Source organism: Corvus moneduloides, chromosome 5 (genome assembly GCF_009650955.1).
Source record: "Corvus moneduloides isolate bCorMon1 chromosome 5, bCorMon1.pri, whole genome shotgun sequence".
NCBI lineage: Eukaryota > Metazoa > Chordata > Aves > Passeriformes > Corvidae > Corvus > Corvus moneduloides.
The window spans coordinates 58,120,999-58,148,408 of record NC_045480.1 but is presented as its reverse complement, the minus strand read 5'-3'; the positions used below and the strand labels follow the sequence as shown (position 1 = coordinate 58,148,408).

Genomic DNA, 27,410 nt, shown 5'->3' with positions numbered 1-27,410 from the left:
CAGCTCTAAGGGAGTCTTTCAAAAATCCAAGCAAAGCACCCTGCTCTGCTGCACAGAGGGATAGACCAGGCTCTCTTTCTGTTAGCACATGTTATTTTAGCAAAGCTATGAAGAAACAGGTCTCTAGACTGACAGCCTGTTCTCAGCAGAGCCACAGGCTTACTGACATCAGGAAAACAACTCTTCCTAGAACAGCTTGTTCTGCCGAGGGCTGTGGGGACAGGGAAGAGAGAAGCATGTCACCAAAGCACTTCTAAACTGCCAGTATATTCCCTGCCTTCAGATTAGGATGACTTTTCCAAAATAGCCTACAGCAGGGGAGAGGACTATTGAGAAATAGCTGCATACCAGTTATGAGGGAGAGCTTCTGAGCTGTGCTTGCAAAGATGAATTATCTCAGTAATATTTTTTAAGCAAAACCTTACAAACTGCAGAAGAACAAAAAAACCAAAAGCAATTTCTTATCACGCCTCCAATTCTCCAAATATGTCAATATCCCTTTACTGCTTCACATTTCCATAATTCCTTTCAATTTCAGATGCCAGCAGATATCCATATTTCCACCTGCAGTGCCCACAGCTCAGCTCAGGGAGGAGGTACATGCACCCAAGCTCTCTCACATACCTCACATGCACACACCACCGGCTAAACATCACTGTGCTGAGAAGGAGCTGATCATACACCGCTGAATACATCACTTGCTGCTTGCAGCTTACACACTATATGGCATTCTAAAAAGCAAAGATGTACAGAAATAAAAATACTACCATATGCTCAAGAGTTTCCTCTTTTGTTTCTTCTTACTTATGTTTTGGTTGGGCTACTTCTTACTTATGTTTTCCTTGAACTGGTGATAGAGGTGTTTTTGTTATTCTTTGATGAGTTTTTGTGGTTGGTTTTTGTTGCTCTTTTTTTTTATTTACAAGTACAAAAATGAAACCTGCAGTTCTGAAAATGAGTTTTGCTGTTGCCTCTGAGGTTAAACATTAACAATTTGCTTGTTGAACTTTCTCTAAAAATTATAGCAGGGACATTATTTTCTCTTAACCTGATGATAACATTGCAAAAACAACAGTAAAGGAAAACTTTAGGTTGCTAGTACAATAAACACTCAGAACAACTGAAAATGACAATTCTACAAACAACATCTAAGCCTAAACTAATCCAGAAGATAAACATCTTCACGAAGCATATCGCATTTGTGATGAAGGTTGCGTAATCAAGTGTGCCTAGATACCTCAGCCTGACAATTCTGAAGCACTAACAGGAGCAGAGCAACTTCTCAAATGCATGTTTTGTGCCCACACACCTCCTCTTTCTCCCCATTTGCCACCTCTCCCTTCCCATACAAGAATAAGGCAGCAAAAGAAATGCACTTTTAAAAAGCCACGCAGTTCAATAAGGTGATCAACAACTTCTGCACCTCAGAAGCAAAAGAGAGCTGGGGGCTGGCTGTGTGCAGAGCCATCTTCCCTCTGGGCTGCAAGAATTCTGCCTCTCACCACTTTCCACAGCTGCTTGATTCTGATCTAGAATTCAGCTTCTCTTCCCTGAATTGTCTATGAATAGGCAACTGTGGAAAAGCTTCTGGTAGCACATGCAGCACCTCTTGTCTGTTCCCCACAAAAGCATTCTTCTGGAGAGGCAGCTCTATCTTAATCCACTTACGGTAACACCTCGTTCGGGAGTGATAATTGCCCCAGCCAGTCCTACACCGTCTTCTCTTTTTTATCATGAGCACAGATCAACTGCAGCAGCCAATATTGCAAAACATAAAATAGGCAGTACATTTTCCACTATAACATACCACAGGGAAAAAAAAAAAAATCTCCAGGCTGTGTTCAAGACTGAACAGGAAAAGTACTTTCTCTTTTTTTTGAGGCTCATGCATCTCTACAGTAACTCTTGTCATGCCAGGTAAGCAAACCAGCCTCTGCACTCCCAACCACCCAGCACCAAACCCAGGCCCTAGGATGATACCCTGCGCTCTGTGGAGAACTCTTCCTCACTTCACTGCCCTCCACCTCATGGAAAACAATGCCATTGTAGCATTCCCACATACTTTAAGGAGACACCTTTCCTATTATATTTTAAAGGTATTTAAAAGCGTCATGCATCATTCACTATGGCTACTCTCAGAAGAAAAGTGCTGAGGAGAATTTATGCAGCTCATTAAAATCTTCTTTCCTGCTATTCGTGCTGTGTCTTGCAGTTGTACTAGCAAATGATTTTCTCATAAAAAGCTGTGAGAAGAGGCCTCTCTTTATAACACAGATTCAGACACAGGAAAATTACATGACCTAAGGAAACATTCCCTTGTATACCAGCTCAAGTATGCCATGACAATTGTACTTCAAAGTTTTAAATGGCCTACTCTAAATTGGAATATCCACTGCCAAAAAAAACCTAAACCAACCTGAAAAATCCACTTCCCTGTGAGCATCTCTTTCTTCTGTGTGGGAACGTTTCAGCTGCAGGTCTGCCAGAGCAACTCCAGGCTCAGAAAGTCCAGGCAATAAGGAACTGCAAACGGAAAATCCCCAGCAGCCTACAAAACATGCCATAGATCATCTAGACATGTAGTTCAGGAGAGAACAGAGTGGTATTTCTAGGCAGGGCTAGTGGCAACGTACAAGCAAAACCAACAGGGTTTCATGGGATGTTTTAGCTTTCAATAGACAAGTAAACTCCAACAAGATATTGTTTCAGCCCTTTTTGACCTCCATCAGCTTTCTGGAACCCAGCATCACCAATACTGGCATTTGCCTGTACCAACAGGACCCATGAAAAAAAAAAGTTACGAAAAGTGTCTTTACATCTGGCCTGGAAAACTGTGAAATGACATAGAATGAACTAAAGCTCATTCAACATAGCTTCTCAGGAAAAAGCCTCAGTGTTACTCCCTTCAGAATTTACTGTGTTTTTAAAACAGATAAGGCCACATTTTATTTCTTCACAGCATCATTTTTTTCTACCAAAATGAGCAGCACAGCCTCCTCCCAAGACTCTTCTGAGTTTAGCTGGTACAACTTGGCTTTAGGGGGTGAAAACAGAGGGTTTCCCAGACTGCTGTCCATCATTACCCTTCCCTGCAGGGCTGACTCAGGAGGAAGAGCAAGGTTAGCCCAGCAGGGATGACAGCACAACACTCAGGTTTCATGTTGCTCTGACTGTGTACTGCATTCACCTGTGTACAAAGATTAGGAAATTGCATTCGTTCTGGACACCAGAAATGATGCTAACCATGACTACACTGAAAGGCAAGTTATATATATGACAACTGGAAATTCTTAGCGTCCGAAACAAAGCATTTTGTTTATCCTCCTACTGTAAATAAGTGTAACTGACAGGGTCTACAGACAATTTAAAATTACTTCAAGCAACCTGAGAAAAGCAGCCTGCATCTTAAAAAAAGCCGGCAGATATTCATCTAAAGATCTTCAGCTTGCAATTGCTGCAGCGTAACAGATATTTTAATGAAGAAAGAAGCAGAAAAGAGATGAGCTCTGCCAGTCTGTCCCACACTCCTCCCAAGGGTCCTGCCGTATTCCCAGAGCAGCTGAACGGCACATGATGAACATCACACCACACTCGACAAGAAAGTAAACTCGTCCTCATTCAGATCAGTTCTGCTTCTGCTTACACGTTCCTGAATACACCATAAAAACCTGACACAAGCCCTGTTGCCTGGGGACACCACAGGCATCAGATCATCCGTGCATTCCAGAAGCGAGCGCATAGAAAGCTACAGCTGCAAACCTACAGCTCAGCGACCAACTTAGAAAACCCACACAACCTTACATTATACACAAAACAACGCTAACTGGAGGATAATTTCTCCACCTAATAGCTCCAGATGTAAGATACTTACAGCAGCTAATGGGAAAAGCTGATCATTCTCAAACAGCTGACATTCAAGCCATGCCCAACTCACCCTGTAACCATTTCTTAAGATGACGATTTTAAAGAATGCTGTGGCATCCATTAGCACATCAATTCTTCAGCTATCACTATTACAGTCTTTAAAATGCTAAGGAGCAGCAACAGGCATGTTTTATCACCTTGTTTTCCTTACCCTTCCACCCTTCAAAATAGTGAAACCCAAATGCTAGGTGAGCACTGAGGATCACAGCACTGAAGCTGAAGAAAGGATGCTGGATTTTCTTGTTTCCAAACAAGCATCCTCCCGTATGTCACATCACTTTCACTAGCTGTAGCAAACAGCATGTGAGAAATAGAAAACGTGAGCAGATGGAGGAGTGCCTGAAGGCCTTGTATAGAGGGATACACACACCACTGCCGTGCTCAGTATCACACCACCTCATCAGTAATTTACTGAGCTTGCAAAAATTGCCTGTATTTTCTGCAAAGCACAAATGAACACAGAAAGCTCACACGTTTCTTTTGTCAGCTACCTTGCAGAGTAAACCCTCTGACATGTTTCAGCAAATGAATTCTGGAGACATATGGCTTCTCAGTCTCATGCAGTAGAGTTCTAATTAATTATTATGAATATTAATTCATCTTTTACTGTTGAATAAAAGCTTCTACACACCACAAAGCACAAATTTTTGAAATGAGATGGATAACCCTGCAGATATCTGTGCCACTGAAACAGAAATACCACAAGCATCAGGCTTTCTGGCAAATGCAACCTCTCTCCTACAGACTCATTTCTGCTACTCATATGCACTCCCACACTCTTTAAATGTCTTAAAACAAGCAATAATCAGAGATCTTAACACTGATTTTCAGGCATACAGAGTAACCTCTGTACTTGCTGTGCTGAAATGTTCTGACGCAGTTTTATAGCTTGAGCACCTCACAGCATCCTGACAAAAGCAAAAGCCAACACACAGGATGGAGAAGGAGGAAGAGTACAGAACAGCACATGCACATCTTGTCCCCATGTCTGTCTCAAATAGCAGGTGTGGGGCACGGTCCTTGCACCTGCCCTGCAAAATTCAGCCCCCCAGACCCAGGCCTTGGACCATTCTCCTCCCTTCAGTCTGAGCCACTCAGCGTGCAACACTCGGCTCTCTGCGCCATTCACCTTAGGGGTCAGGGATGTGGCTCACTGGCCCCAGTGCCAACTCTGGCCTGTCTCGGCCAGCTGGCTGGAGTTGGGGACCCGGCTCCCACGTGCCCTCCTGCCACCCAGCAGAATGGCTGTGCGACCTCTGAGACATCAGGCATGTCCCTGGCCCTGGAGCCAAGCCAAGCTCCAGGGCCAGCCAGCATCCCTCGGATTTATGCTGCATCCAGCATGTGGTTCTATTACAGCAACGCTGATAATGCAGGCCAGTAAATCATGAAAACGGATCATACAAAGGAAAAAAAGATGCTAAACTCTCAATCTTCACCTTTTTTGTTAAGTACTCTTTATGTCAAACACTCCCAGTCTACCCACATTCGAGAGAGTAGGCCGTGGAAGCTGGAGAAGAGCTCAGCTGTTAACCAAGCAATCAATCTTCCCCTGCTTCTTCCCCAAACCTCAGGACTCTGTCCTTCTCCAGTTGTAATTTAAAGCCAGCTCTTGGCTTCAAACCTGCAGAAAAGCACCACTGTGAAAATGCACCGTGAGTGCCAAACTTATGTGTAGGATATACCACCATTTTTAATTCTTTTTTTTTTTTTTTTTTTCCCCCTTGCCTGCAGGAAAGGGGAGCAGGGTGGCTTTTTGGTGTGGGACTAAGAGCAAAAAGGAATTTCTCTCTTTGGCATTTTTGAAATGCCCATTAAGGCATGGTAAACGCTAAAAGGCATTTAACAGGTACCTTAAATAGCACTGCTCCATCAAGTACTACTGCATAAGAAAAGCTGCCTCCCCCATGCTGAGTGTGAAATTTACTTTAGACAGGACACTCCCCCACTCCCCCGAGAGCTGGCAAAATGCAGCTTCTTTAAAACCGCAGCTGCGAAGTATTTAACCAAGATCGGTGTTTCAACTTGAATTTTGCTCCCTGACAGCAACCAAGTAACTCTTTTCGGTACTCTTCTCTGTTGTAACAATTTTCTATCCTCCCATCTATCCAGCAGACACAACTGGCTCCCACTGCGCCCAGCCAGCTCTGCAACCCGGCCGAACAGAAACCATTCCCCACCTTTTAAAACACTGCTGTAAGCACTGACAGAAACCTGCTCACGCCGGGCTGGTTACAGGCGAACAGAAACAAACAAATGCGAGACAAGTATGGAGGGGAGAAGAGAATCAGTTTCAAGAGCTTTTAAACAGACAGGTCCACGGGGGAGAAGCAAATCAGTTTCAAAGAGCTTTTAACTTTTCGGACTGGGAGAGATTTGACGGGGAGCAATTAAGACTTTGTTTTTCCTGCTGGAAGAAAGTTTACGGTGGGGAGAGGGAGCGGGCACTTCGGTGAACAAAACACACGGACAAAACCTACCCGGGGCTCGGGGTAAAACCCCACAGCCAAGTGAGCCTGAGCCGGAGCCAGGGCATCACAAACAGCGCCGGGCTGCGAGCAGCCCTCAGCGAGATGCACTGGGCGCGACCAAAGTTATTTAATGCCGTACCTCGACTGGGCAGCCATCGCGGGGTTATCCTGCCAAGCGTCCTCTATCCATGAGCTCCGTCCGCAGCTGTCCAGGCTCTATCCCGCTGCGAAAGCCTGCCGTCCCATGTGCCGGCCGCCTCCCCGCCGCTGCCGCCGCGCCGCGGCTCCCCCCGCCTGGGCGGCCAGCGCACGGCTGGAGCTCGCTCATTTTGATCGACATCCGGGCGCCCGGCCCTCCCCCGGCCGCTGGCAGGGAGGGGGGGGCCCGCCCGGCCCCGCGGGACTTGCCCCGGTCCGGCCCGCAGGCCGGCGGGGCTGGGCGCCGCCGTCCGGCGGGGCCGCGGCCCCGCTCAGCGTCCCCGCAGTGCCCGGGGGCGGCGGGACCTGCGGGCAGCGCGGCCCCCGCGCCCGCCCCGCGCCCCGCCTCCCCCTGCCCGGCCGAGCGCTCGTGGTACGGCCCAGCCTCTGCCCGGGCGGGCGGCGCGAGGGCCGTGCCCTGCCCCGCGCCGCTCCTGAGGGCGCTGCCTGCGGCCGGCGGGGCCGGAGGGCACGGACCGGGCCGGGCTGGGCCGGGGCTGCTCCGCGGCTGCTCCGCCAGCCGGCCCCTGCCCTCCGCCACGCCCCGCGGGTGCTCCTGCGGCGTCTCTGCTTATTTTTTTTGTTGTTTTTTTTGTTTGTTTTCCTTGGGTTGTTTATTGTTATTATTATATGTATGGGAGGTTTTTGTTTTGGAAAACCAAAAGAAAACGGCTCAAATTTTTGAAAAATTTCGGACGGTTCAAAATCTTCGAAACGAACACAGAACCTAGCTGCAAACACGAATCCCAGGTGTCCACAAAGACGCAGCAAAGGAAACCCTGAGCGTGCTGCTAAACCCAGAGCTGGAATTGCAGGCTAAGAAACCTGTGGGAAAAGGTTTGTTGTGCGCAGATGAAGTTGGTTATGCAATTTCTGCTGGGCTCTGGTCCTGACCACGGTTTGTAGACACACTCGGAAAGCAGCAATACCTGTCCTTTACTCTGGGCGTTTCTTGGCACAATTATAAAAAACAAACTACTCCTGCAACTGCTTTCAACCAGGAATTAACCAAGCATTCAGCAGGCAAAAAACATTTATCCAAGATCCCTTCAACTTTTCTCTGCAACTGTGTATGGCTAAGGTTTCTACCAACAACTGCAACATTACGTTCCTCGTAATTTTCTGGTTTAAAGCACAGCTTGTGTCAAAGTACTTGGCAGATACTAGGAGAAGGGTTTATACTTGATTGTTTTCTTATTCAGATAACCTCTGTGGGAATCTCGAGGTCTGAGCTATCTCCATGAAGATTAAATAAACTTCGTATCAGTTCTTTCAGGCTGATTTTTCAGGGCTATCTTTTTCAGAACAAAAGATAATGGAAAAAAATATTCTCTAGACTTTCCACAACAGCTGAGTTTTCTCCAGGAAAAGAAATGGTTTGCTTTCACCCAGAGTTCCTAGCAGTTTTCCACCCTGCCCCCCTTCAAAAGCACTTGTATAAGTGTGTCTGATAAATCAGTGTTTCTCCAAAGAAAGCTTTCTGTCACCTGTTGACTCATCCCTCCTGTCTGTTTCCAAAATCAGCAGACTGCAGCTTTTCTCACCTGTTTCTATTCACTGATCAGGGATACAAGTTTCCCCTTTTTCAGTCATTGTCTTTGTAAGATGTATTGCAAATGAAGGAAAAATATCTCCCCTAAGTAAAAATTGCAAAACAAAACAAATCAATAAACTCTTTGTACTCTTCAGCTCATCATAAGCTCAGAAATGCAGTAGTGAGCTCCTTGCCTTAAAAACCTATCAGGAAAAGCTTCCTACAGGTGATCATCATTCCAAATGGTATTTAAGCTGTATATAATTTTTGAAGAACCATTCATATCTACCTGTGCATTGGATGAGAATGGAGTTCTCCAGAGAAGAAGCCTTGTGATTTAAACACTTCACAGAAATGCAAATCCAACCAAAAACAAATGAAGGTGTGCAGGCAGCCTGCATGCTGTTGTTACTTAATTCTGAACTCCTGAAAAGGCTACAGAACTTCAGGCATCACTGGTAAAGCACAGGCCTGTGGGTATATTATGTTTAAAGTCGCCTCTCACCTGCCTATAGACCTACCTGTATCTGGACATGTTGACAAGAAGGATATTTCAATGAAAAGAAAAAAAATCAAAGTTTCAAGCATAAAACAACATTATTTCCAGATAAAGTGCAGATACTGATACATTGCCAAAAAAATTACCCACAACATCTACAGCAGGGCCTGTAGAAGAACAATGGGGTATCTCTTTGCTCACCACTAACAGTGCTGACCATACCTGAGTGTTGTTCAGGAAGGGGAATGCCAGCATCCCTTAACTCCAGAAAAAAAATAGTAACATGACATTATACTAATAAAGGTATGATCTTCATTAAGTTTGTGGGACAAATGCCAGAGAGCTTATGGCATTGTGAAACAATTAATCAAGCACAGAGTACCAATGAAGAAGGAACACATACCAAGCAATAGTAAAAATCATTAGAACAAAGACATGGTCAGTAAGCTTTCCTGAAATATATTTGCTGTAAAGTAAAACATGTATTTGTTTATACACAGAAAATAGGTCAAACTCATGCCCTTACCACGCTGTTCAAAACATCTCATTGCAGTGCACTGCAATCAGGTTTTTAAACAGACACACCCCTTACCTTCACTGTTTCGAGTCACTGCTGTCCTTTAATTAAATGTGTTCTCCCAGCTCTGTTGACAAGAAATCCATCTTACCGCTGCCATTTATTATTGCCACTGATGAGTCCTTCACATTTGGAGGTGAAAAGGGTCCAATGGATATTGTGTTTCCCGGCCTGAGGGAGCCCTGGGTGGCCTTTTCATTTGCAAAGGGCACTTCTGCACCAGGTCAGAAGGCGAGGACTGTGCTCCATAAAGGCTCTGCTGCCCCAGCCCCGTAAATAATCCCTGACCCCTGAGCCCTGCCAGCCCCTCTGGCTCTCAGCACCCTTCTGCCTTGCATTTCCCTGCTACCACTACAGAGAGCTACCACTACAGAGAACTCTGGCACACCTGCAGAGTTCTTGTGTTCTGGCAATCCCAAAACCTGCACAAACCTCCCAAGGGCTTGATTCTCATGTCTTTCCCTACCAGTAGGCAAGGAACTGGCCACACTACAAATACGTTGTGTTGGTGCTGTAAAGCAAAGGCTACAGCCATAATGCTCAGGGTTTCAAGGTTTCCACGTATTTGGAGGAGTTGGTTAATCCCATCCTCAAAGTCCTGCCTCCAAAGTTGAGTTGGAAAGTGAGCAAAACTCAGAAACCCATCCAGGCAAGCACACACAAAAACCAGTTCAACAAGGTAAAATGAAGCTGGCGAGCAATGACGAGTCTGAAGAAGGCTGAGACAGCAAAAACTCTCTGTTAACCCTGATTCAGCAAAGCACTTCCCTGTAGAGTTGTTTTATTGCACCTCCTTAACCTTAGCACTTTCCAGAACCAAAGCTGACTGCCAGAAGCACATCCCTGCTGGACAAATCCTGGAAAGCACTTGGATTTCACTGGGTCTAACCCACACAGTGTACCTACAGTGAGGCTAAAGGAGCTGCAGGGCAAAGGAAAGAAATAGCTGAGTACAGCACTGAAAAAAAGGGGGTAGGGAAGAATACAACCAAAAGGATATGTTGACTTTAACAAGGAAGACTAACTTGAGTACAGTCCGTTATGCAAGTAATTGCTCTACAGATGTTAAGAATCAAACTTTTCTGAGAGGAAAACAACCTTTCATCTTTCAATATCTAAAATTGAAGAAAACTGATTTTAAAGAAGAAGCCACCTTCTCACAGGAACCAGACTGTACTAGAGGCTACGCCCTACTAGCTTTTGGCAGCCAACAGGAGAAATTTCCATCATCTTACTTGGCATTACTCATTAATCACTCAGAATGCTTTAAAATGTTCCATAATGCCTATGAACTTTCACAAGTTAAGGTTCATTCCTTGCAGGTATATTGCCAAAAAAAATCAAAAGAAGTAAGATGTACTTTGGAAAGCGATAGCAGTGGTATGAGGGTAGAGCACACTGCAGCTGTAAAGATCTAAATGAGAAACAAATGGAAACTGCATAAAAATCGTCCTGTGGGGGGAGGGTGGGCAGGGATAGAATAATACATTTGGCAAGTTATATGTGTGTAAAACCCTCATTGTCCAAACTTCCAAAGAATTGTACCTGCAAGCATTGTACCCTAAGCACTACGTCTGCATGAGGGTCTCACTGAGAACCTGTGTCCAGCACTGATCATTTCCCAATAGATTCAAGTTACAAGAGGAATCAATTGTTTGATAAAAGACAGTATGTTAGATTTAAAATTCCTCCCACTCAGTGATTATGATTCTTGTATTGAGGGGGGGATTATTTTGTTTAAACCATCTCAACATTGGTCATAGCACCTGGGAAGCCAAGACTGCAACAAATTAATTCCTAGTTATTACCACTGTTCTGTATGTCTATAAATTCCATTATGAAGGCTTGATTTGGGTCAGCTTCTCTAGAAGGGAAAAACCAGATATTCAACATCTCTCTTACAAAAGTGCAGCACATTGTACTTGATAGATGCCACCCAAGCTTTGCTTCAACAGTCAAAAAGACCAACCCAAAACATGCTTCCTTGGAGTCAACAGTGGGAAAAAGGGAAAGTCAAGCAAGCAAACATGAAAACTCTTCAGTTTCCAAAGCAGCAAGTCATTCCAGTAATTGTTACAGTGAATAAAAAATGAAATCTAAACATTTGGTTCCTTCATTGATGTGTGTCTGTGGGTGAACACTGCATTTAGGTTTGTGTGCGTGTTACATGGGAAATTCTCCGTTTCAAATTAACTCTCCAAAAATAATTTTTGAACTGCAGAATTGAGATAAACAATACTCTCCCCCAGCACTCCCACAGAGATTTTCAGAGTTGTGTGAATTCCTAGATTCTCCCTAGCAGTCTAAATCATCATTCAGTTATGATTACGTTCAGTGAAATACTACACAACAGGAAGGTTAGATGGAACCTAAAGAACAGATTGCTTACCCGAGGCAGCAAATCATTTTAATTTTTGATGTTCACTAGGTTGACAGCTTTTTCCACACACAGTTCCCAATACTGGTAGGCTAAGGCACAATCTCTGCATCAAACACACAGTTCAAGAAAAGCTGAGGTCAGGAAAAGCTTGTAAATGCTAAGAATTCTCCTGTAAACACTTCTGTTGGTTTCAGATAGACTTCTTAGAGCCACACACATTCATTAGTAGATCAAAATGAATGTTTGCAGAATTTTGCTTTAACTGTCAAGAAACAACAAAATAGATTTAGTAATTGCCTGTCTGGAACTGCAAGGCAGTGGAAGCTGCCATGTGACATTGGCTCTCTTGGCAGGTTTTTCAAAGGACAAGTAGCTGCCAAAGCCAGCATCTCTGCTGAGATCTTCAGCATTCCACACAGGGAACTCAGCTGCAACTGGATGAGGGGCACTGGCCCAAGATCTTCAGGTACATGCTACACACAGAGCCTGGAATGTCCAACTGGCAGTCACTGCAGTGTTCCTAAACATACAAGCCTAACACATGGATCATACGTAGCTAAGAAAGGGAGAACCAAGAGATCCATTTTTCCCTTCTCCCAGCCATGATGCTGCATTTCAGGTCAGCTCTTAAAGAGAACTTCAGGCTTGCCAAGAGCATGACAAACCAGGCTACCGCTACTGGCTCCAGGATATTTTGTTCAATTTTAAGAATAAATGTGCTGTTAGGGCCCTCCCTTTAGACAACCAACTAGGCCTCTGATGAATGTCAACATTCATGAAAAGGGGAGAAGGGAAAAAACAAACATTAAAAAGACAGCTATAGATTAAAAGGTAACACTGGATAAAAATCCAAAGTAGCAGTGTTCAGGAAGCAAGGATGAAATAGAAGGGGGGAAGATCTTGTAGCAATTAAGCTCCTCATGTCACTGTAAGGGGCAGTTCCACCTAGCAGGGGCCCTCAGACACAGCTAAGTTTCAGCCACTACACAACTGGCACCATTTTGGCTCATCACAGTAAATTAAAAAAAAAATTCCCCTTGCTTTGGTCCATGCAAGGGAAGTGAACTCACACTTCTACAATGCTGCTCACTCACTACATCCAACACCTATTTCTCGCTATCCTGTCTGCCCCAAAACTAGTCTTTGGTTCACAGAAAAGTAGGCAAAGAAGCATGTTCAGAACTAATGGCATCAAAATTATAGTCATGCGGCCTGGCCTGGCCCATGGGTGTCCTTTGCAACAAAAATGTGTTCTACAAAGACTTTGGAAGAAAAGAGTGAGCAAGCTTTGATTTATTAAGTGCAAGATCCCCTCAGCAGAAGCAAAAAAGTCTCTAACAGGAAGAGATAGGACAGAAAATGTTTACATTTCAATTTGTGACATTAATTTGCAGCATGTCACACTCCTGAGGGAGCAAAATGGTTTCTGGCAGGAGTCCAGGCTACAGAAGTTTTATGTGAAACCTCATGAACTGACCCACTTAGGGCATCTGATAAGAAATAGGAGCACAGATGCCTTGATAATTAGATGAAGAAGCTGACCTCTAGGTTATGGCTTTAAACACCAGGTGAGGGACCATCAGACAGGCATTCTGCAAGCCACAGAAAGAGAGGTTTCCTCAGCCAAAGCACGGACCTCACATTGTAATGACACAGGCAGATGGAGATGCACGCGCGCATGTGACTGAACAGGGTGTGGGGGAAGCCTGCTCTGCTGCCAACTCATCTTAACACAGCTAGAAAGCATGTGAGGAGCCAGCAGTAAAATCTTGATTTCACTAAACAACCTACAAGTTTGGCAAATGCCTTCGATGGGGCCAGGTTTTTCAACCACACTGAGGCCTCATGGATTTGCAGTTGTGTGGGCATTATTAACCTGACATATTTCCCCAAGTTACAAATGCTTTTGCAACGAAGTTGTGTTTCAGTTCCTGGGAAAGTTACCAAAGGAATCCACCTGGGAGCTATCACAAGATAAATGAAACAGGTGATTGGGAAAAGCCATCACGGATTCACCGAGGGCAAATCGTGCTTGACAGAGCTGATCACCTTCTGTGGCAAAGGAAGTGCTTGGTTCAAGTGGGGCAGGCGGTGCACAGTGTTTACCTGGATTCTCCAGGGATTTCCATATGGTTTCCCACAAGCCTCCTCCTCGGGAAAAGGACACATTATGGACAGACACATGGTCTGTGCAGTGGTGAGGAACTGGCTGGCAGGGAGCACCCAGGGGGTGCCGGCAAACAGCTCCTCTTCAGGCTGGTGACCTGTCACAAGCAGGGTCCCCCAGGGATCGATATTGGGCCCAACACTGTTTAATATCCTCACAGGTGATCTGGGTGATGGGACCAAGGACACCCTGATGAGGTTTGCCAAATGGCAAACAAGCACTTCAGATGGGAGACTCACCCTGCAGGAAGATCTGGACAGGCTGGAAGAGTGGGTGTTATGGGTAACTTGGGCTAACATGAACCTTATGAAGCTCAACAAAGACAAGTGTAAGGTCACAGAAGCTGCTTGAAAGACCAAGGCAAGAGCTAGATAGAGGATGTTTTTAAATAAACATTTCACTTTGACTAGACCCTTCATAAGGGCTTTGTTAGAATTATGATTGCTCGGCACAATTCCCTCTTGGATTCCTCTCCTCGATGAGCTGATTCATGCACAATGAGTGAGGTAACTTTATGTTCCAGAGGAAGCGGAAGATTTTGAAATGCCCTTTGTGGAACTCACCTCTTTCCATTCACCTCTTTCAGCTATGCTGAGCTCCTTTGGGCTTGAAGGTGAATTTTTACAAAAACTAACTGACTGGAATGTAACATCATCTTCCTCTCCACATACATAATATGAAAAATTTCTCATGTCAGGTGCTGATTTGTGTTCTTACCTAGGGCCAAGAACACTGGCATATCTCAACAAATTAAGTGAATGAGACAACTGGACAACATGACACAGACTGCACAATAAATTGTACTAGGGAAGCCAGGAGGTCTTGAATGATAAGGTACCTACGTGTTTCCCTTGGTTGCACTTGTTTTCTGCCCAGTTCTGTAACCTTGGAGTGCAAAAGAAGGTTATTGTATCTCTAGAAGCCTCTGATATCATGTCCAGATTCAGAACACAAATTCTGAAAACTGCATTATCCCCATGTGCTATAAACCATCAAGTCACTTGTCACACAAGAGACATGTAAATAATGTCTCTCTCACAAGAGGGTATGAAAAAGAGAAAGAAAAAAGATAAAGTGATTTGGGGGTGAAGAAGGAAAGTGTTGTTGAGGTAAATAAGGCAACCCTCCCTACTAGTACACCCATGTGGCTGGACACACAAATCCCACTTAGGCACATGTTTCTGCTGAATCCTGCCCTGAGATAATGCTCATTTCTAAAGCGACCATCAACATGCCAGGGCTACACATCACTAGACAAGGAGTTTATATCCGAAGTCATGGGACCACAAGGCCCAAGACAAGTAGCCTGGGCTGCTGGGAGCACAAAGCAGTCACGGTAAGGACTTATCACAGCAGACAGAATTGCTGAATGCTTACAGCAATACAGGGATTTGAAACAAACAAAACAAAATTTAAGCTCTGCTAGGAAAAAAATGCAGCTGTGCATGAAAAAGCAGGTCACAGAAAGGGGATGAATGCAAAATAATTATCATATGAATGGACAACCTAGCAGGGCTCACATAACTCCTGCCTAAATCTAACCTTGTTGTCTAGTGCTTCATGATTCCCTGAGAAAAGCAAGGCAGGTAGCTGTTCTTCAGGAATTATTTCCATCATGGGACTGGGTAACATGAGCAGATTGTGCTGGTGGGAAGACTGGCAGTGCTCTAGGAACACTACCATTGAGGAAATGCCTCCTGATAACCACTCACTCTCCTGTTATCTGTAGCATCAGCATGACAATCTTTTCATAGCAGAACTGGGAATTCTGCCTTTGTGTCATTATACCAACAGCCAGCTGTAGGAGGAACCAGGCAGTGTCACCTCTGCTTCAGAGCATTCAACACCTTGAATAAAGACATTGAGGGGATAAATGGACTTGACCTTACTTTATCATTTCATTTAGTGTAAATGAACATTTTTCTCCTGGATGCATCAAGGGGACCCAGACCAGTTATTTTAATTACCAGGTCACAGTTCTTTGAGACATTCTTTGTTAGAAGAACTAACTTTAAAAAAGCCTTGTCACATGCTAAGACTGTACTGAACACCGCAGAATCTAAAGACAGATTTGAACAGAGGAAACCCACAACTATGGGGACCATGCCCTATGGGCTGTCTTCCTTCTCTATCCTGCACTAGGCTACACACAGGAGATACAAGGAAATGCAATGAAAGTTCTGCTGCACTCCCCAGCACTTGACCACTCCAGGCCAGGGTATTTTTAAACCCACAAATATTTGACATGAGAAAATTTATTTCCTTGACAAGTGCCAAAGGAGCTGTGGAGAAACTGACCCCATTCTACAGTGCATAGCCAAGAACTCTCTTGCTTTATCCTCTAACCCTGTCCAGCTTCCAAAAGGCTACTGCAGGCTTGGCTCAGCACATCAAATTTGGCTTACCCACCTCAAGGAAGCAGAGAATTGTTATACATCAAATGCTCAGCACACTCCAATTGCAGTGGGCTTGGCCTGAAAGCTTAATAATGTTAGAGGTGGAACCAAAATCAAGCTCCTTTACTGAAGCTTTGAGTTCCACATCTGACAAGACTTCAAGGAAAGAACAGTAACTTGAGGGCATTTTAATGGGATATCCCAGTGTAACTGTTGTTGAGGACAGTGCAGAAATATCCAATCTGGCTTTAAAGATAGCAGAGAAGGCAAAATAGACCATACAGAGCCACTTGTTACTGAATACCAGGCTACTTCTGTAACCAAGTTAACTTGTTTAGAGATAATAACTTGGTTTGGGAATCTGGCTATTGTACTGAAGTCACAGTCAGAGCCCTACCAGAGAAAATTTTTGACTATGGAGGTCATCACAGTCCCACAAGGAAGATGAAATCCATTTCCTAGAACCCACTTGAGGAAATTAGCAATTAAATCTGCTCCCAGTCCAATGATTTATCCTTCAAGTCACATTCGCTTAGCCAGCAAGATCTTTCCAGCACGTCATTAAAACAAAACCAACTGCCCTTTTCCTAATGTCTCATTAGGAAGAAAAGTTCCCCACAGAGCCTGCTGGGCTGGCCAACACAAAACACTAGGAATTAAGCCCAAGAAGTAATGTTCAAATTGAGGTCTGAATGGCAGCCACAGGATGTGGTGTTCTGCCTTTTTTTTTTTTTTTGTTTGTTTGTTTAACCAAAGCAGCAGTGGAAATTCAGTCACCACATCCACAGCAATACAAGACTTTCCATGATGGCTACTACCAATTTTATGAGAAGCTGACATGAATTGGATGGACCAAGATGTGTATCTGCAAGAGATCTATATAGGCCAAAATTTCAGACAGAAATGGTCATTTTCATCCTAGCTCTCTCCATGGGACAGGTTGGTGTGAAACATCCCACTCCACAAATTCTCCTGTAAAACACACCAATGCCCAGAAGATGTAATAGATTGACCCTTGTCAAGTATAACACCTTCATCAGTCAACACTCCACTGGACAAGTCACTTGAAATTGAACGGGAACTCCAGAAGGAATTTTCCAAAAGATGGAATCCAGAATTTTTGTTTACCTCCAATTCCAACTCAGTGGCTGTGCTCCAGTTTGCAGCAAACACTACTCAGAACCACGTGCCATGGGAACTTGTTATCTCATGTATTTGTAAGTCTGCTCTTCGTTGTCTTTTCAGTATATGCAATAAAGCATTTATTTGTATCAGCCACTTTTTGTCAGCATTTTCTGTCCTAGTGTTGAGTTGGCCTTTTCTTCTCTGCTGGCTCGTTCATTCATTTATTTGCCACTTTGCCCAGCCAGGAGAATATCATTCACTCAATGAATATTTGGTGAATGAATGCTCTTAATATTCAGAGTCCTTGCTGTCCTCTCAAAGCTGCTCAAATGCTGAGTAACATTTCCCTGAGTTTACCCCTGAGACCAGCTGCACAGAACAGACTCTCCACTTCAGCTGCACCAACATTCACAAGCCACTTGATGTTTGCCCCAAGTAATGATTTGCCTAACAGTGGATGTCACAAATTCAAACTTCCATCCAGATAATAGTTTAGTTTTAGAAGGACCTCAGTTGTAAGGAAAGAGGCTGCTCAGAAGTATTCAAGGAACAACAGTAATGAGCCCTCCAAACAGTTTCCAAGGAGCAACTGGAATGCTTCCTTTGTTGCCCTTCTCTTGTGGGCAAAGACCAGCAAGTAAAACAAAGATATGATAAACTACTAACAGCACGGGCTGCTTATGTGGCAAAGTGTTTGTGCTTCTGTCAGCTAATTCTGGCTGGAAAAACAAAAGGATCCTTTCTCTCTTGGGTTAACACACAGGGTCAGCTCTTTAATTAGAACTATAATGGATTATATATCAGTTTTTTCCCTAGTCTGGTAAACTTCCTGCTAAAAATCAGATACCTATATAAAGGAAAATCCCTTTCAGCTGGAGCATGTCCTGGATGCTTACTCAGTAAGGCATCACAGTTCTAAAAAAAAAAAAGCCTCTCAAGACCTTTTTCCCCTGCAAATCATATAGTCAGCATAGTAAGAAAGCACACAGCAATTTTCCTCCCAAGGAAATAGGTTTCTTAATAATTTTACTTCTCATTTCTTCAAAGGGAGCATAAAGATTTTAAGTAACCTAATTCTTTGGAGAAAAAGATGAGGAAAAGATGAGCATGGGTGCATATTTCCAACCAGATTTTCTACAGAAAACAAGTTTAAGCCATCACACTGCATAAGCACATCCATGTTTTGGTAATGAGTTTTGAGCTGTGGGGTCTATTTCAACCAAATTGACCACATCAGGTGTCACAGAGGGGAAGTTCCACCAGAACAGACAACCTTCCAGTGTCGTCAGCAAGTGTCAGACTAGTGAGCATTCAGTCTTCATTTGATACTCTATTCCTCAGTGTTGAGACAAAAACCCAAAGAAATTCAGAGCACTTCTCTAAGGAGGCCAATGCCACCTTTTATCATACATACACCATTTCTTAGGAACACCTGAATGCTTTGTGTGTGTGCATGTGTTTCTTTTTTTGTGTGTGTCTCTGCTTTTTTTGTTTGTGTGTGTCCTTTTTCTGAGAAAGGTTAGCTCAAGTTAGTTATCTGCTGCTTTTCTGTGTGTCCATTGTTGAAAGGAAATTGGGTATAACATACCATACCATAGGATCATCATCATATCTGTGAGGACAAGCAGCAAATCCTGGAATCTTTTGCTGACTTGTGTTTCCCATAAGCTGTAATCTGATGCAAACTGTTTGTGCTGTACTTGGCTTCGTGCAGCACATTATAAAAAATCTGTTTCTGTTTCTACATTGCTTGCCATGTACCTGAAAACATTTAAAAGAAGAATTTAACTGCCTTAATCGTACTGTCTGGTTACCGTAACACTTCTTTTGTTTCTAAAACCCAGACATGCCCAAACCCTCTGAACTCACTATTTATGTTAAAGCAGCAGCAGCAGTGTATTAACTAGCTGTGTTTACTTACTTTGCCTGCTGACAACTGTTGTCCCGAAAATCTTCTGTCTTCAGTTTATAGCTCCTTCATATAGGTATACTGCCGACATGGCTAATCAATTTGTCTCTGCTTCTATCTACACAGAATTAATTTTCCTTCCTCAAACTATGCTGCTCTGAAAAATGCACAGTTTTGCCATGATGCTGAAGGAAATACAAAACACAGTATTACTGTCAAGTGACACGTGAAAAAGGCAAGACATTAATGGTCTCAGTTTTGGGACACTGGAACACTGTGGGCTACTATTTTGAAGAGTGAAACCCTTGAATAATAACCAGCCTCTGAACTTATTTCCACCACTTCAATGCAGAATGCTGTTAAATTATACCCTTCCTGACAGCACAAGTCAAGAGCTTCAGTTCTGGCAAGCACTGCTGGGACAGGAATATTGCTCAAGCCCTCGAATGGCTACTCGAGGCTGATGGTATTTATTCACCATCCAAGGCTCCCACAGAGCTTAAAGTGAAAATTTTCTATCAGAATAGTTTTGACTGCTTATAGTATCACTAAACCTCTGAGCTACTTAGAATCTGATATCCTGCCTCCAACCTCAAACCTGGTTGCTGTAGGCAGAGTAGGTTACATTGTTGTCAGATCATGGCTGTAGCAGTGCAAACACCACCCAAAAAAGTGATATGGTCTCAATGCCCAGGTGTGCTGAAAAACAAGGAGGGAGGGAAAATAAACTCTTCCTTTCAGCATAGTAGAGAAACGCTCCAGAAAGGAGCTCACAGTTCTGCCAGATTTTTCAAACAGATACTGAAGAACAGAAGGACACAAAATTTGAAATGTGCACAGCCTTCATGTCTTAAGGGCAGCAACCACAAGGAATGATGCCATGTAAGGCCAAGACAAATCAGTCACAATTACATAAAAAAACCCAGACCCACTGACCAGTGTACATTAGGTATATTTTTATTTACAGAGTAGAGATGCCTAATCAATTATAAGGTTAGACACCCAATAATTCAGCTTTTTTTGTGTGTAAAAGTATATAAATATATACATGAAATTCTATGAAGTAAACATTATTAACTGTGATACAGTTAACATTCACTACTACCCTTATGCTAACAGGCATCTTTTAGAGCTTAAATGCTGATTTCAAGATACCCTCTATAAAATAGCTGTAATTGTACTAGAAGGGCAAAAAATTCTGTGCCATGAACAAGCTTTCAAAATAGACTAGTAAAATGTCTTTGTAATAAAGTTTGTCAGGATAAAAATACTGCTTCATCCCTCCCACTTGCCCACCCTGTAAGAAACAAATACCCCAAAACAGTTGCAGAACTGCAGGAAGTACTATAGGATTACTTTTTTCTTCCCCTTTACTTTTCTTTTTAAATTAAAATATTTTTATTTCAGTATTTTATGACATAATAAGGAAGCTGCAAAAAAAAAAGCAGCTTTATTAAATATTGTTATACAAAAATCTCACATGTGTATCCACGGGGCTGAGTACAACAGTGGTATTTTATGAGCTATCCCTTTCCCTTAGAACTATACACCTTATTTGGAATGATGGAGAGACTTTATAGAAAAGACACTGGACAGCAACTGGAGAAAGGGATTAGAAAACTACTGGCAGGACAAATAAAATGCTCAAGAGCCTCTCAACCTCCTTGATTCCATATTTTAAATGCACTTCTGCTTCAGTATTTTATTTGTCTCTCTGTTGTTCTTCGTGTTGGAGATGATTCAGGACATAAAGGACAACTTGATAGCAGAAAATGTACTGATCCTGCAAGGAAAAGGAAATTACAGAACACGTGAAAAACGTCTGCACCACCTAAGTGCTCTCACTTGCACTTCACAGTTCCGTAGCACTCGATTTTAATACTAATTACTCTATTAAATAATAAAACCAACAACAACAACAACTCCCAAAGAGAACAAAAAAACCCAAACAACAAAAAACCCAAACAAACAAAAAGGCCACAGTGGAAAAATATGCAACCTCAACTTAAAGCAAATACAGACACTGATCTGCCACTAAAGATATATTTCATATGGGATGTTTATCCTTCTTTCACACCAAAACCACCTAAAGGAGATGAGGCACTTTACAGAAGTGAAATGAAGAGAGCAAGTGAATTTCAAGGTCTTTCATCAATGCCAGCAAATAGAGAACTCAGATGACAGTGCAGCTTCTTACCTTAATCTCAGTGATAGAGGTGTGGGGGCTAATACATGTTTTGGGGTGTGAGGTGGGGATGAGACTGATAGTTTTGTGGTTTGATTTCAGGGGTTTGTTAACTATAACTTCACAATTCCTTCCCATTCAAAGAAAAAGTGCAGATTTTAACAAGACCTTGTGACGACCATCTCTAAAGTTAATTAGCTGTAGATCTAGATTATTCCTAAAAGATTTGAATTTCTGGCTGAATACCTTCCCAAAGGAGATCTCAAGACATCTCTGATAGTATCAATGATTCACAGCCGCTACACTTAGACCTTCTCTTCAGTTTATAATGCAACTTTAAGCCCAAAAAGCTTAGCTGACTTCCTCTAATAAACACATGCTTTTGAAGATGAAAATGCACAATTATCTTTTTAAAACGCAGATCAAAACAATACAGCATGTTAAAAACGGCTTGTGTTTATAAATGTTAAACACATCCTGCTACTCATCTGATTTAATTCCTGCGACACAAATGTTACATTACAGTGCACAAAGACAATTGCTGTGTGCATCGTGAAGTTCTCTAGCACATCAGATGGTTGAGTGGACACCTGGGGAATCCAGACTCACCTCTGTCTGAACCATTCCATGTCTCTGCAGACGCATCGTGCGCACCAGGTCTGAGATGTCAAACTACCAAAACAAACAGCAAGGTAAACATTCAAAAAAAGGCAGACATGCAGAGGAAAGAAACATCCCTAGCATCAAACCAGGGAATAGAATTAGGTAATAATAACAAATAATTCACTGTAGCCTCTGTATGTCAGGTAGACATGTAGTGTCTCTGGGCAATCTGGATGTGGTCCCACATCAGACACTCCCCCCTTCCCTTGTTTTCTTTCTGTACATATGTCCTCTTGCTTACTCTAAGCTAAGTGTGCAGAAAAGAGCCCCTCAGTCCAACCTAACAAAACACTTTTTTTTTCTCAGGTCTATAAAGTTCTAGACATTCAGAGGGTGCTTAGAAACCCAATTGAGCTAAGTGTGATGTAGCTCATCTTCTCCAGAAATTCACCAAAGTTTTGCTACCCCAGGCCGCTGAAGGACATAAACAGGGAAGCTAGCACCCTCCTGTGGGTCACCCTAGAAGGCATTTCCGTGGTTGTGCTGGAAAAGTTAATTTGCATACCCCTTCCATCAATTGCCCAAGCCATCATGGCAACACCATTTTTCTCATGCCATATACCAGAAGTCCACTATGGTAGAAGATGTCCTTGCAGCATACTTCAAGCGGCACCTGGTTGCTGAGGTGACCAGCAGACAGGACACTTAAGATTCCCTGAGCTAACCCAAGAACCACTAGATATTAGAGCTCTCCCCACCTGGGATCACCAAGAAGCAAACACGGTACTGCCAACAGCATGGCACGCTCTTTAAAAGATTGCATGGATCCAGTGGAACACATTTCCTGCAGGTCAGAAGCACCACTGAGCCCATCCGTTGGGATACTCACGTCGAGGTCTCTGCTGATCAGCCCCAGAACCACATCTATACAGATGAGGGTGCCCGACCTCCCGATGCCTGCACTGCAGTGCGTGATGATGGGTCCCGACTTGTGGACGTGACGCATGTAAGAGATGAAGGTGAGCAAATCATCTGGCTGGGAGGGGGTGTCGTGGTCAGGCCAGGCGATGAAGTTCAGGTGGGAAATGTGCCGCACTTCACCTGTCTGAGGTTTAAAAACACCAACAACATGTAGCACGTGGCAGGAATAAAAAGAAAGAAATTGAGTTCCCAAAGAAAAGTCACAGAAAAGAGGGATTTGCCCAGTGAAGATGCTTTGTAACTCAATAAAACAAGAGCTGAACTGGAAGTAGCTAGTAAGTAATTTAAATGTGTAAGGTTTACTGTCCAGACTGAGCTGACCACACAGAGGAGTCAACCAGACAGACTGAATTATCAGTGGATTTCCTATCCGTGTATGCTTCTGTGGCCAAAGGGAGACAAAATTTAGTGTCTCGTTAGCATAATGAAATCATAACCCAGCCCAAATGCCTTCTCCTATAAAGGTCACAGAGTAGCACAAGCTGCAATGAGGAACAGCTGCCCAGTAATGATCACTGGGCAAAGAGGAGAAGCCCTGGGTTACTTCTCGATGTAGACAAAGCAAGTGAAAGCAGGCAAGTCAGAAGTATAAGGATAAATATGGCAACACTCAGAAAAAACTCTAAGCATGCAGAATTAGATTCACTCACCTGAATCTCTTCGAGCTCCAGCACTCTGATGATAAAGCCCTTCAGCTGCTGAAGTCTCACAAGAGCAAGCCGTAGTCTGTCATTGATCATGGTGGTTTTATTGAGCACATCTGGCCAGTAACGCTGACACTTTATCTTTTCTCCCTCGACCTCCTGAGTCATCATGGCAATCACAGTACAGTTTTGTTCCCAAACCATTTGCCAGAAATCTGCTACAGTAGTAGGAAGAGGTCCTTGGCATGCAATGTAAACGAACTCCTCATTCCCCACGGGCATGTGAATGAAGCTGGCATTGATGTATCCACCTTCAATACCAAGAGGGACTCTGGTGGTGTCATCTGCAAACCCCACACAACAGAAAGACCTCATGTTAGGTGTGCACATCATCTGACCTTCACACAGTACCGATGGTGAGCCTTACACACACACACGCACTCATCTCCACAGATGTTTCCACATCTTGCTTTAAAAGAAATAATTCACTTAAATACATAACTTAGGGTACTAATCAGTACTTTCAATAAAGAAAAAGATGTCTGCAGGAGAAATAGAAATCAGCAGACAGGCAGGATAAGCGATTTGAACTGCAGCAGCTCTGAAAAAGTGAGGTTGAATTTTTCTCAAACAGAACTAACCTCTGTCCATTCTTACTTCTCCTCAACACCTAACAAGTAGAGTTTTATGGCAGGAAATTTACTGACAATAGTACACGTGTCTGTTTTTCCAATTCTGCATGGGTAAAACTGAAAAAACCTTGCCTGGTTCCACATGTATACATCATTTAAGACATGGGACCTGCTGAAACTACTGAAAAGTCTATGACCATCCATCCATACCTACTGCAGCACAGTAGTATATTGTTCACTGATCTTAAACTGCTTTATAAATGCTTGCTTCAGTTTTTTCCTTACTAGGAATTAGGAATCCAATCGATCTGGCCATACAGGTGGTGACAGAATATGAACAGTGAATTCCAAATGAGGTAGGACTTACAAGGAAGTATGTTTTTGTATCTGTTCTTTCTCCTGTTCTCCTTTGCTTGTCCAACCAAACACTGATCCAGAGGTTTTAACTCCTGAAGGTTCTGTAAGGAAGCAATTACATGTGCATTAGGAAAGCACTGAATGGTAATAATATTAAGAGCAGTTATGTTATCAAGTCATTAACAAATAGAATCATTAAAAATCAAATCCTAATGTGGATATGCAAAATAATGCAGGAAGGCATCTTTTACACAGCCAAGAAAATGAAATAAACAAAAAAAAAACCCCCAAACCAAACCCCACCTACTAGCCAGTAAATATTTTATCTCATTCTCTCAAAAAAGAGATCATGTAGCATGGCTGACTTAAGACTTTGGAAAGACTGGTTTCACATTCAGCAGCTGGATTTCACAGCCTTTGTCTATGGCTGTTTACCTCATATTCACTTGGTAACTTACCAGAAGCAAGATTGATGTGAAAACACTTATGAACTGAATTCAAACTGATCTCATCTCTCAGCAGCTTGTGGGGGAAGGGAGAGAAATCTTTGGTGTTAAGTCTTTTCATCTCTTTTGAGCTTCCAATTAAAGAGCTGTGGTATTCAAGGCAATGATGATGCAGCCATTCTATTTTTGTTTCATACCAGGAAAAAGGACTTTAAAGGACAGATAGTTACTCACTTCAATCTCTTTAGAAGGGACTCCCTGTTCCAGCAATCCACGCAACATTCTGATCACTGACTTCAACTTGGCTCCTGAATATTTGCCTCCAGGGAGCACATTCACAGTAGGGAGTGCAGAGATCTCTTCATTCGTCACTAGGGGGAAATCTAGCAGAAGATACAAATATAAATAAATAGCTAAAACCAGGGAAACAAGCTGTAGCTCACAGCCGGATTTGCATGCTGCTGTTCACCACTGTACTATCTGTTTTCTCTTGAATGCCCCCATACACCAGAGAGAACACACAGCTGTACCCTCAGTTTGACAGGCAAAACCAAATTAACTAGCAAAACCAGTAAGACACAAAATCAGCTCTGATGAATCCAGGAACCGAACAGAGTATTTTCCAGAACTTCCAATTTCCAAATACATTGAAACGAACTTTAAGTACATTTTAAATGTAAGTTCTTCACACAAGAACCTACAAAGATGGATGCATGCACACACATATGAATTCAGAACTCTCCACATTACAGCCTGTGACTTGTTTTCAGCACTAATACTCAACATGTATATAACACATCTTACAATTATCACTTGGAAAGGCATTTTTTTGCCAATACAGCTTACCTCCCATCAGGCCTTCAGTGCTTCTCTGAAGCCCAACAAAATTAATAAACCAAGAATCTGTCTGGCATTGCAATTAGAAATGTCTTAAATCTACTTAGTCTGAAATACCACATGGATTATCCTTTTTTCTTTTAATGAACGCAAAGGACCGCTGTATATGAACTTCAGGAACTGGCATTTCTAATGCTATTCCAAAAAAGTGAAGATTAGATTCTGCCAAACACATCAAACTGCAGAGAGTTCCACTCTGCCACATCGAGCAGCACTGGAAGAATGACAGTCAAGATGGAAGTATTGCCTAATCTGAGCATGGAGTAGCTGGTATGTGAAGCACATGATGTAACAATAAATATATAAGTTTGATTGTGATTAGATTGATACAGCTTTTGTCAGATAGATACTAAGGAAGGAAATATCTCAGCTGGTCCCAGCACCTGTACAACTACAGACACAACACTGCCAATACTTGTTCCTATTAACTCTCACACACCTGTCACACAAAGCTGTAGAGATCCTTTCAAGTGCATTGCTGAGCTGTTAGAATCCCCACTATACCTGTCATGACACCCTCAAAACATATCCAGGACGTCTTAAAATTCATTTCTGTCTATTTAATGTGACCCTGAAGTTTTCCACTGATTATGTTAAATGTCCTTGCCTTTATTTACACGTTCCTGGCTGACTGATTCAATCGGCAGCTCATCGCTTCCCCACGTGATTTCATCCTCATCTGCCTGGCTCAAGGAAGGCTGTGGAGGAGATCTACAAGAGGACAAGGTATGGAGGTAAGAAAGAACACCTAGAACCAACACATTTGCAATCCAGTTAAAAAAAAACAAACCCCACTAGAAAGTAATTTATAGCTACAATTATTTCTGGACTGGACCCCTACCAGTGATCTCAAAAACCTAACTTTTCTTTCCCCTTTTTCTCTTCTACATCCCCAGAGGGGATCTGAAAAAGGTAACAGTGGAAAAAGAGCCAGGAATATACAAATCTAGTAATAACTACCACTGCAATTACTTTTCAGAGGCTAAGCAATTAAATAGCATCCAATAAGAGATTGGTACCACTCATACAATTCACTACACTTGAGTATCTACTTTCAATTGCAAGTTTTCTAGCTTTGTTGAAGATAGTGATGAATGTATTAAGTACTTTAGGTCATAATGTCATTGCCTGTGCCAAGTCTCAACCCCAAACTTCCCACAAGCTTAAAAGCATAAAAGTATATGCACTTTCACTGAAATTTCTCTTAGACCAAAATTATTTCACAAAGAAAAACAATATCGGGAATTTCTGAAGTTCAGAGTGGCTCAAAGGGACAGCTAATAACTCGGCCAGGCATATGCTTCATGCTTCATGGAAAAAACAGAAAGCCCCAGGCACCCAAATGGGAGCTGATGGAGCATAGCAGCTCTACATTTGAGTTGCAGTGCTTTAAAACCAGAAGATGTAACACTAATAAAGCTTGTATAGATTTGAACTGAAGACAGCACTGTTTGAATATTTTCCTCACATCTAAGTACCAAGTTG

At 42.9% G+C, this 27,410-nt stretch overlaps 2 protein-coding genes across 8 annotated transcripts in view; both read right to left on the bottom strand.

The window, feature by feature from the left end:
• AFF1 (AF4/FMR2 family member 1) overlaps window positions 1-6,718 on the bottom strand; it is a 68,274-nt gene extending 61,556 nt beyond the window's left edge. Inside the window, exon 1 of one of the 2 annotated variants that reach the window (XM_032108827.1) lies at window positions 6,535-6,718. In XM_032108827.1, coding sequence (XP_031964718.1) covers window positions 6,535-6,551 — 17 coding nt within the window. In that variant the 5' untranslated portion in view covers window positions 6,552-6,718. The remainder of the gene's footprint in view (window positions 1-6,534) is intronic. The other variant, XM_032108828.1, reaches the window with a different exon arrangement.
• A 13,394-nt stretch (window positions 6,719-20,112) lies between these two features.
• The window catches only part of PTPN13 (protein tyrosine phosphatase non-receptor type 13), a 113,447-nt gene continuing 106,149 nt past the window's right edge, over window positions 20,113-27,410 (bottom strand). For all 6 annotated transcript variants that reach the window (XM_032108513.1, XM_032108512.1, XM_032108508.1 and 3 more), the window contains 7 exons: window positions 26,533-26,636; window positions 25,263-25,411; window positions 24,593-24,683; window positions 23,600-23,937; window positions 22,858-23,073; window positions 21,975-22,037; window positions 20,113-20,963 (listed from right to left, as the gene is read on the bottom strand). In XM_032108513.1, the coding sequence (XP_031964404.1) occupies window positions 20,883-20,963; window positions 21,975-22,037; window positions 22,858-23,073; window positions 23,600-23,937; window positions 24,593-24,683; window positions 25,263-25,411; window positions 26,533-26,636 (1,042 nt within the window). In that variant the 3' untranslated portion in view covers window positions 20,113-20,882. The remainder of the gene's footprint in view (window positions 20,964-21,974; window positions 22,038-22,857; window positions 23,074-23,599; window positions 23,938-24,592; window positions 24,684-25,262; window positions 25,412-26,532; window positions 26,637-27,410) is intronic.